Below are 11,430 nucleotides of genomic sequence, written 5' to 3' on the forward strand. Positions count from 1 at the left end.
GTACTGTTCAACCTTGTATTTTTATCCTCTTTTTCAGTTGCGAAACTTCATTCTCTTTCTTTCAAGCAAAAACGTTAATGATACAAATAACACCGAAACAATACCGAAAAACAGTCTAGAAACAAACGTAGATGAAAGGAAGCATGTGTTCACTAGAAATTTTCCCGTCAAAAATAACGGGAAATCCTAACGTAATATTTGAGAAAGCGCATTTTTCTTCACAAGTGTAACAGAATAACACACGCATATTAAAATCATTACTTATCTTGGTTAATTACGAAGGATGTAAAGCGTTAATACGAAAACATTTGATTTGCTGCGTCCCATGTGTACAAAAAAAATAAGCTTTCTCACTACACACCATGTAGGTGCTTGGGGGGAGAGGTCATACAGCTGCTACTCATTCTTAAGCTCGGCACTAGATGGGGGTGAGTGGTCAGCATCACACCCAGGTCGCTCTTTAGCCCCAGAAAAAGACCCCGGTTCCCATTGAACAGAGGCTGGGGAGACCCCAGAACTGGTCTGGACGCAGAGGCTAGAGAAAAAATCCTCTGCCCCCGTCGGGGATCGAACCCCGGTCGTCCAGTCCGTAGCCAGTCACTCACTAAACTGACTGAGCTACTCCGGCTCTAGATACGAGTACTTTTAATGAAAAAGACCCTGTGTAGAGTGGGTGTCAATTTTCTTTTCCTTCGCCGGTGTAACTACGGCTCTCGCCGGGATGAAAGGAACTGCTTGCCTTTCTAACATAACTTCTTGCTGAGACCCCGAACCTGAAAGTGAATGGCGTTAAGATGAAGTCAAGATTTGTCGCGATCTTATTTGGAGCAGGTTTACAGCACGCGTCAGTGTGCTCTGATGATCCCGTATCACTCAACTTCAGTGCCGTCCATGCTGAGCATGATTCCCAAATTGACTAAGAAAACCACGATAAGTCTGCCGAAAACCTATTCAGGTACAGATCTTCATATTGTCCGGCATTCAGTAAAAGGTATTTTAGGGTGACATTTCTTTTTGCTTTCTGGGTAATTTGAAATTATTAACCAAGCTGGACTTATCTTTAAGCAAAAATTAAATTCGATTGTAGATATAACTTAAAAACGAAGGTAAGAAAAATATTAAAGGCAATTCTGTCGATGTGAAAATAATAGCTGACAGCTACCATATTTTCTTACGTAGTCGTCCTGCTTCTCAATGCATTTTAACGAAGAGACCAGAAATTTCCCTTTTCCATCATCATAAAAAGATTTCGGTTGTGCCGTAAGACATTCATAGGTCGCTTCTTTCCACAGCTAAACCAAATATTAGGATGATCAAATCAAGGAATATGAGATGGGTGGAACAGATAGCATAGAGAATATACAAAATCCGTAAAAGGTTTTGGTTGGAAGGCCTGAAGGTAAGAGTTCTTCGGCAGACCCAGGCGTAGATGCAAAGATAATATCAAAACGGATGTTAGGGAAACAGAGTTAAAGGGTGTGGTTTAGAGTCATTTCTCGAGAACCTGCTCTCTGAAGTTGAGTGTCACTCTACCATACTACATTCTATCGACCAGGCGAGTCTTTGAGTTGGGCTAGAAAGCGGCAGAAACTTGGCAACAGAACAGAAACCATTGTTAAGAGAAACAGAGCGCAAATACTATTGGGCAGACAGTATTCCACACGTCGTTGTCTGGAAAACCGTAAGCCAACCAAAAAATAAATAACAATGATCGAATTAAATTCGGCTAGCATTCAGCGAAGAATATTTTACCTCACTGTGTTCTCTGAAATCTGAATATTATAACACACAAAATTATAATTGTAGGCCTACTTACATGGTTTCCTGGAAAATTAGTTCTATTAAATTAAATCTTCAGTTGTTTTAAAGTGCTTCACGAATAAATTTTAGTAACAAATCGTGAAGAACTTTTGACTAAGGTAATTTGTATAGTCGAGGACTGGGGAAACTCACGTAAGGAGTTATACTCTACCCCTAGTACTGCCAAGGAGAAAAAGAAAATGTCGGGAAACGTCTAACCGTACGAAAGAACGAACTAGCGAAACGGCCCAAGCAAGATACGAGGGATGCTATAATTTATAGCTTCCCGTTGTAGGTAGAACTGGAATAGGCGCACCGAGAGCCAGGAACTCTTTGTCACTCACGCATCCAGGCTCAGAATCGTAACCACATTTGACGAGCTACACCCACGTGTGACAAAAACAAAGAAAGGAAAAAGTGGCTGACTTAACTCACTCACTGTGCTGTACGCTCAGAAAATGGCGGCAACAATACCGATGACACGTCGGTAAATTTCTACCAGAGTACACGGGGAAACAACCCAGACGGCAGCCGTCTTCAGTTTGGGTTATGTTCGGCTATGTAAGGTTAGGTTAGCTTGGCCCTGATACCTTAAAGTTAGATACAGTATGTTAGTATGCTCCTCCATAATGTCGGTATCTACCTATAAGTCCACATACCGTCATACCCAGAATACCAACATCGACATCTTCACCCCCATGAGAACTACAAATCCCAGAACGCTTTATGTTTGACAGGTTTACCACCACTGTCTGTTTGGAACCAGGTACGACTTTTTGTGTGCCAACTACACAGCGTTCGATCAGAAAACGTTCATTTGCCACTTCGTATCTGAAGTCGACTGCGTCAACTCGGCCAAGTACTTCAAGCGGTAAGGCAGCGATGTATTAATAATAAAAATTATTTCACCTAGTTGCTCTGGACAGCTGATAAGTATAGTGGCAGGTATGACATGGAAAATCGGGGTTTGATTCTTGCTTTGGATGGTCTGGATAGCTGTCAGTAAAGTGACTGCCTATGGGAATGGCAAATGGGTTCGATTCCTGGAAGGCCCAGAGAATAACCATCACTGTAAGGATGTCTCTGGGTTATCCACCATGGCAATTATAATTGCTGTACGTATAGTCACAACGCTATTAAATTATCTCTTTGGAACCGAAGATCATCTAAACAATATTTAGAAATTAAGTTCTTGCCTAAAAAAACCATCTCGAGTTTCCACTACCAAGATCAAGTAGCTAATGTTCTTCTGATAAAGATTCTCTGCTCATTCTGATAAGCACGCGAAACCCATTAAATGCACTCAGAGAAAAATTCAGAGTTACTGAATCTTAAAGTATGTGTTACATGTAATTATCACTGGGTTTTAAAGGGTTTAATGTCGTATAAAGTACTTTCTATGGTTCAATCCCATCTGCGAGCTTTCTAAAAATGAGGTTCTCTGTTCAAAACGTATTAGAGTCAAGTTTTTGCAGAAAATGTCTGACTAGAGTAAGAAGTCTGCAGAAAAGAGTGCAACTAAATTTCCTGCCTAAGGGCCAGTAAGCCAGAATATTAGAATTACAATATTATGCTCTTCGTAATATCAGTGAAGGGCAGGCATAGGCATAGTGACTAGTCTGTGACACGCCTCTCGTGGTTTCTGTTTCAATAGGAACGAAGCGCTGTACAAGCAGGCCACGACAACGGTAGCGACCACCACGACAGCGGCTACACAACCGCCCCCACCTGCCCGCCGCCTCCAGCCAGTACCGAGACCGGGACAAGGCAGACGGCGCCCCTACCGCCCTCGTCGTCCCGAGTACGACTATTACTATGACGATGACTACGAGGAAGACCCTGAGTACTACGACGAAGAGCTGCCGGTATAATTTCTATTGTAATAATCTAACAATTGAAAAGAGCTACAAACTGTTTTAAGCCTCCATGTGCCCAAATTACCATAAACGTATTATTTGTTTAAATAACATGCATACTTTTCGTTCCATACTAGATATTCAAGGTATAAAATGTGCAAAGGGATGATGTTTACATTTTGTCTTCCTACAGAAATATTATACATGAGCCGCAATATACTAGTTGCAGTCTTTCATGAGTTAAGAGCTGAGAGTTTTTTTCTGTGCATATGTTTCAATCATTCAGTCAGTAATTAGCATTCCTCAAATTTCTGTAACCAGGCTCACAGAAGCACAGCTACAGTGCCACCGTCTGCGCATGCTGGCAACGGTCGCCGCAGAAAGCATCGTCGTCCGCAAAGACCTCTAGAGGACGACCAGCGCCGTCCCGAGTCAGCCCCTTCGGCACCCTTCGACCAGGATGACCCTCAACAACAGGCAGACAAGCCACGACCTTCTGCCTCAGTGTACGACAGACACCGAGTTCCGCCCAAAATTCGGCCTCCAGTACCCCTAAATGAAAGAAATAAGTATGACTATACGACGCGCAGGTCACCCACAGGCACAGCATCAGCACCTGAAGAACCAGCCGCCACATATACCAGACCCAAACCCCAGGCTCGTCCAGCAGTCCACCAGGATGATGAGTATTACGATGATGAAGAAGAAGCATACGTTCTACCAGAGAGGAATTCGCAAAGCACTTCCAGAATAAAAAATCCTGACACTTACCCTCCAACTGCAACAAATGAAAGGGATATAATCAGACGACCAACAGTGACAGGTGATGGACGCCCTCTAAGACGTAATCGACCTGCAGGACCTTCAAGGAGACGCCCTGCAGAGAATGTCCCTCAGTATGCTCCCTTGCCTCTTGAAGATATAGCTGATGATTATGATCAACCATATGATCAAGAGCCTAGAAGGCCAGTGCGACCAGCTAATGGAAGAAGGAAACGACCTCAGCAGGGCTCTGGTAGGCAGGAAGATTACTACAGACCCACAGCCCAATCAACACGACAAGATCATGATTATTCGCATCAACAAAAGGGCAGACAGTCTTCTAGATATGGTGATGAGGAAGATGATGAGCCTGTACCAGCATCCAGACCTGCTTATATTAGCACAGCACCAGGGAGCAGTAGCACAAGACAAGTGCACAGGAAGAGAGTTCATCAACAGCCACAGGCCACTGTTGATGAGTATACACCTTCCAGATCACAGGCTTCAGAATCAATGGTTTACAGATCAGATGGCCAACGGAAACACGCCGCACCAGTTAGGAAACCTGTGACATACTCTGAAGAACCATCAGAAGAAACAGATTATTATGATGATGAAGAGGTCCCAGAACAAAATTACCAAAACAGGCAGACACAAACACAGAGAGGTACCCAGGTGGCAGCAGGACCATTCAAACAATCAGTCAACCCACTTCCATCTCCACCACCTACAAAAGTGAGTACTAATGCTGAAGAAGATGATGACGATGTTATCTTACCACCGCAACGATCAGGAAATAGTAAGAGACCATTTTTACCAAGCAGAGGGGGAAATCCTTCATTACCACGTGGTTTACAATCACTTGGTTCCAAAGCTCCACAGCAGACTTCAAACGTTGATTCTTCAAATGATGACAGAACAGGGGATAAGCAAGGTAGATTTCCACAGCCCTTAACAGCTTCAAATTATCAACCCAAAGTAGAAGATGATTATGAAGAAGAAGATGCACCAAGACTAAGAACTGTGACAAGTATGGGACGTTCCCCAGACATTTCTGATGCTCTGACATCAAGACCAATCTCTCAAAGCAACTATAAATCTGGAGAAATCAGAGATTCTCTGCGTGGCCCAGTCGAAGAGGAACTTCCTAGAAGGGTACAGTCAGGTAACAATAAATATCGAAGCAAAGTAGTTGAGGATAACCATCCTAGGACTCCATCTTCTGCAACAGGAAACTTCCGAACTAAACAAGCAACTTCAGCAAATGTTGGTGAAACTGCCACCAACAGGAATGCCAATACTGGTAAGTACAAACCAAATTCCCCAGAAACTGTTCAAGAGAATCCACCTCTGCCAGCCACTGGACCAAGTTCTTCAAGCTTCAGAACAAAAGATGTTGGCCTCTCAACTGCAAAAACACCAAGTGGGGATAATCCCTCAAATCAACAAATATCTCAACCAGTGAAGACACCTGTGGTAGCCTCAGAAGATATCAGATCAGTGACACCATTTGGTGTTCCAAAGGTGGCACCATCTGTTGCAGTCTACAGGACACCAACAAAGACAACCCCTAAACTTTCAATCAATTCTTCACCAAGAGTACCAGATTTGCCAGCACAAACAAACTTGGCGGACATTGATGAATCAGAATATGATGTGACACTGAATGATGCTTTACATCCAACACTGCATCCAACAAGAAGTGTTGCAACTGCACTTGTGTCATTCCCACAACAGCCAACGCTCCAGAGGGTCCAGGTGTTTAAAACTAAAATTGGATTATCATCACCATCACCTTCATTATCATCATCATCATCTCCAAATCAAGGGGTTGAAGCTCTCAGTAATGACCCCTCATCTTCTTCAACAGGTGGTCGTGGGTATCTAGCAGGTTCTGCCTCCCAGAGACACATAACAAGAGCACCTTATGCTTCACTGTCAGATCATGTCAAGGATCCCAGGCTTGTGGTCGTAGATACTGACACGAGAGGTGGACAACTGGCTTATGCACAGCAACAAGGTGGCATAGCGCAATATAACACACAACAAGCAAGGAAGAAGACACCCATCACACAGTATGATGACAAAATACCCTCTCATGATACCAATCCTCCCAGATACACTCAGACAGAATCACAATACCGAATGGGTGTTCCTAGCCATGAGAGTGGGCCTCTGTTGCTGGTAGATGATACTTTATATAGTAATGAAAGGCAAAGGTCAAGTTGGATCCAGCAGCAGCAGAGAAGGGAACCAAATGTAGGTTATGCTACATTGTACTGAAAAATAATGCATCAAAAATAGATCCATCTGAATTGAATGTTGAGTGGTCCTAAATATGATTTTATGTTTCTAAAACAGACAGTAACAAACCATTACCAATTTAATGAAGAGTCACTGGACTTAAAAATTCTTTGTATTCCAAATCACCCTTCCAATTCCCATTAAAACTACGTATCAACCTGTCAAGGGTGATTGCAGATGTTACCATACTGACAACTGGATGCATTACACACAGAACTGAATTATTGAAGAATGGTTATCAATAATATTTTTTTGTAATCAGTGTGCAGCACAAATGTGACTTGCACCAGTTAGTAATAAGGTAATATCAGTAAATAAAAATTTAATGAATGTGCTCATATATAAAATTGTGCAGTCCCTCCTCATAAGCTACAGTACCTTCTTATGGGTTTCTGTTGGACCAAATCTTAATTGTTCACCTTTCTCACAGAATGTTAGATTATCTCAAATAACTCACTTAAATAGATATAACATGTTCACTATAGTTTGTCATCAAAAGTATAAGCATATTTAAACCAGGTCATTATTTATATTCTGAATATTCCAGATACCAAATCTGGATGTAAAATATAGTATTCAACAGGACAACATTTATAATGCAGAAAACACTTGTTTGTTGTAGAATTTAACACAAATATTGAAAATTTAAGCTTCCAGCAGCTACATGAAATCATGCAAAACTGGACACAGTTGTCTATTAATTCCTGCCACATGGCAATGAAAAGGTGGTAGTAGAACTGAGGAAAATGATTGCAATTACTTTTTCACTGTACTGTGTACAAACTTGTTCATCCCACTGAGTGTACATGATCAAACTAGATGGCTGTACTTGGCTGCAATGAACACATACCATGAAAACACTTATTATTCTATATATTTATAACTGTCAGTAAAAATTAATTGTAATCAATCATACACACGTTGGTTTTCTTTTACAAACTGTTATCAAGTTGTTTTATTACTGTAATCTGCTTGTTTAGAAAAATCGCATCAAATGAACAAAAGTGTTGTTATCCTGCAGTAATAAGGTAACCCTAGTTGTGGAGGCAGCTTAAAAAAACTGGTTGTTCATAAAGTGTAGTCCATAAACCACTGTTAGTGTGTGATGTTCTGGAAGTGGCCCATGGGCTGGTCTGAAATTCTGGGGGACTAAGTAAGCATGATGTCAGCCTTCTTCAGAGACAAAAGAATATCGGTGATGGATGATAGAAATAAATAGGTTTAATGTTTTTCTTAATATCTTCTACAAAAGAAGTTTTCTACCTAACTTTATAAACATGTGAAAATAATTATGTATTAAAAACTTAACTGATATTATAACAGTCCTAGTCCTATACATATATTTGTGCTGGGATCTGAATTTCATGTGTGTACAGGTACCTGTCTAGCTAGATTATACAGCCTAGAAAATCAGTGTGTTATATGTCTTATCACAGTCTGTGAGGACATCATTACATATATTATTCACTCCTTTATGCATTCAGTTGCTCTGAAACAGAGTTATGTATCTTGGTATGGTAACATAAGCCCAAGCATGCCACATTTCCAAATCACTGTTCCATGATGAAACTAGTGATATTAAATATTTAAAATAAAATGAATTTGCACATTTTTTCAGCAACATGCATAAAGTTTAAATACCAAATTTAAATATTATTTTACACATTATGTGCCAGAGTTTCCAGTAAAAGAATAGTTGACATGTTTCTAGAGAGCTTCATTAGCGGATATTAACCCCAAATCTCCCCAGCCATGCACACCCAATGGGTTAAATAACAGACAGTGCATACAAAAATGTTGTAAAAACAGACAACCACCATCTTTAAATCATTGGCATATCAGGATTTACAGCAAACACCACTTCTTAACACAGATGTCACAGAATAACTGTCAAGATTTTTACAGATAAAATGGATTACTTTAAAATTCTTTCACTGCTGACTCTACTATAATGAGGAACACAAAATATAAGCAGAATGAATAATAATGCCAAAGCAGTTTCTCACATGACAGAACTGACCAAGTTACAAAGAAACCAAAATTATTCAGAACCACATTTAGATTGACATTCTGTGTCATGTGATTATATGCTCTGCCTGACATTTCACTTCACCAAAGTTTTATTTTCTGTTGGGCACCATTAATAGATTTACTGCTGTTTTAAAATTTAATTTTGTTCACTTCTCTCCATATATGCTATGTCATTGTAATTTATTAACAAGGAATGTTTGATAAATATCAGTCAAGATGGTCACTAAGAGATTTCAGGTGCTCACAGCTGCGTGTACGAAGATGGGTGTTTTCTGGGTTCTTGTGGCATGTAGTCTGGTAGAATTTTACTGTCACCGTAATGCCTTCATCACCAAGGCTATTGCCCTGATGATGGAGGTAGCAAGCACCTCTGAAACGGTGGGAAACTTACACCACACTACATGGCACAAGAACCCAGAAGACAGCCATCTTCAAAATTCTCCTAGCCATTTCTTTTAAATATACTAACAGACAATCATATTTCAACACAAATACATAATGATGCAGTATACTTGACAGCTGTAGGTATTACAGCCTTTTAAGTTATAAATTCTTCAAGGGCTATTTTAATTTATAATACTCAATATGATATTGATTAGATGTAACAAAGGCAATTGAAGTACTGAGTGTTTATTTTTTTAAGTTTGTAAGCTCTAATAATTCAAACTTAAATATTAAACCTCATCATTTTATTAGTGGTACTTCAAAATGGCTGTATGAAATGTCTATATTTTTGTAATAAGAACTGATGTACATTATATATTTTCTATAGAGGAAGAAACCTTTAAATGTTGCCATTTATATGCTGCAATTCGTTAAAGGAAGAAACATTTCAGAACATGGCTAGTTGTTGGCCACGACAGAAAGAAAAATGTAGATGTTACAGTTTTACATTGCAGACTGTAGTCCTTACATCAATCCAGAGAGTAAATGTAATGAGTTCCATTCAATGTATTACGTTTAATAAACAGAGTGTTAGTGCTCTGAAACACTGGCATGACTACTGGTCTTTCTGTATGTCACATTTTCTTGTGCATGGCTTGTCTCTTCCATTGCTGTGATGCTCTTATACTGCACCTTAGAATTATAATGGCATTTCTGACACAATTAGTTGCAGTTCACTAAAAGATAATATGAATCATCAAATGCTATTATGAATATCTTAATAGAAATTCCAAAGTAAAACTACAAATACTTAAATTAGATACTGACTATAGTAAAGTCTAATTATAAGCTATCAGATCAGTGCTCTAGTTCAAGATACATGTAGTAAATAAATTTAAAAAAAAAAACACAACAACAACAACAACTACTACTACTTTGTTGCAAGTGACTACAAATCAGACAATAAGAGGATGATAGAGGCAGACACTAATAAAATGAAAACATCATACTGTCTCTATAATGAAGAAGTTCACAGTCTTAGGAATATATATTCCTGAGCTTGAAACAAAAATGCACAGAACTAAATACCACCAACCACACCTCATGTATTAATAATATATACAGTGAAAAATATAGAGATGACTGTTTTCTGGAATGTGGCACTATGTAATCTGATAAATATTAACTGTTTCAAAACAGTTTATTGCCTTACTAGTGATAATTCCTTACTACTATCTCCCTGGCTAGTATCCTATCTTATGTTGAGATATCTATCTCTATTTATTTGGTTATGAACTTAGAACTGTTTCATTCCGGAATTCTTTCTTCTACTAATCTGGAACACTAATCAAATCATCATTTACTTCACAAACTTTTGTGATATCCTAAAACCTCCTCAGCTAAAAAAAATCCACATTATGTAGAGGGTACTTTCTTATGAATTCTGCAAACCTGTTTGAAATTTTAATATGGTACTCTTGTCTGCCTTGAATATCACTCAGTTTTTAAATTAAATACCTGTTCAATTCGTTTTTATGTGCTGCGATCCAACTTTAGCACTACATATCTTACCAACATTTTCATTTAACATCTACAAAATTAATCAAATATGCATTATAATTCCCTACACTGGGTACTGTGCACACATACAACAGCAAATCTTGACATTTGCACAATATAATCAAAATTTTATTACAGTTTGAGTAACGCAGCGTTTGTTTGAGATATTGTCCAGTATAATTCTGAGAAACAAAACAGTACTACTTAAAAATTCGTCGTTACAGTACCTGCGAAACATGACATCCAATTTTATTCAACTGGATACATCCTCGGCACCCGGTTTTTTTCTACGCTACCGCTCTTGACAGTTGCACAACTACCAGTCTATGACCTTCCACTAATCGTGTCATCAGTTCTCTCATCACTGTTCTCTAAACTATTGTTTATAATTTGTCCTTTTCATTCTTCTTCCACGAGTCTCATCTCGGTAAAAGAATTCGGAACTCATACGCGCAGCCCACCAAAACGATATGCTGCAACATTTCTGAAGTCACTAAGAACCTCTAGCAACATATATTAAATTTCACTCCACCCAAAATGAGATACAATGTCACTTTACAGCACTGGGATTTTGAAGCTACATCATACACGAACCGCCACACTTCAAACGAGTTGTTTCATCCGCCATTGTTTACCACAGAGCTACCAACTGGGAAAGAATGAAATGCTGGAAGGAAACGTACATGAAATAAAGGAGGAAGTTCTCTTTCGGATGTGCTGTCACAGAAACGAG

General features: G+C 39.3%; 1 protein-coding gene and 1 long non-coding RNA gene across 4 annotated transcripts in view; one reads left to right on the forward strand and one right to left on the reverse strand.

Moving 5' to 3' along the window:
• LOC110833088 (uncharacterized) overlaps positions 1 to 9,753 on the forward strand; it is a 44,048-nt gene extending 34,295 nt beyond the window's left edge. The window contains exons 5-8 of one of the 3 annotated variants that reach the window (XM_087344179.1): positions 2,538 to 2,671; positions 3,455 to 3,665; positions 3,978 to 5,721; positions 6,289 to 9,753. In XM_087344179.1, the coding sequence (XP_087200305.1) occupies positions 2,538 to 2,671; positions 3,455 to 3,665; positions 3,978 to 5,721; positions 6,289 to 6,701 (2,502 nt within the window). In that variant the 3' untranslated portion in view covers positions 6,702 to 9,753. Of the gene's footprint in view, positions 1 to 2,537; positions 2,672 to 3,454; positions 3,666 to 3,977 lie in introns of all 3 variants that reach the window. The other 2 variants (XM_087344176.1, XM_087344173.1) reach the window with 2 other exon arrangements.
• Positions 1 to 11,333, reverse strand: part of LOC147875216 (uncharacterized) — an 88,952-nt gene extending 77,619 nt beyond the window's left edge. The window contains exon 1 of the long non-coding RNA XR_015533954.1: positions 10,925 to 11,333. This is a non-coding gene — a long non-coding RNA (uncharacterized LOC147875216). The remainder of the gene's footprint in view (positions 1 to 10,924) is intronic.
• Positions 11,334 to 11,430: the final 97 nt, after the last annotated feature.

This window comes from Zootermopsis nevadensis, unplaced genomic scaffold (assembly GCF_977971745.1).
Source record: "Zootermopsis nevadensis isolate Lab colony 2312 unplaced genomic scaffold, Znev_1.0 Znev_ptg000001l, whole genome shotgun sequence".
NCBI classification, from domain to species: domain Eukaryota; kingdom Metazoa; phylum Arthropoda; class Insecta; order Blattodea; family Termopsidae; genus Zootermopsis; species Zootermopsis nevadensis.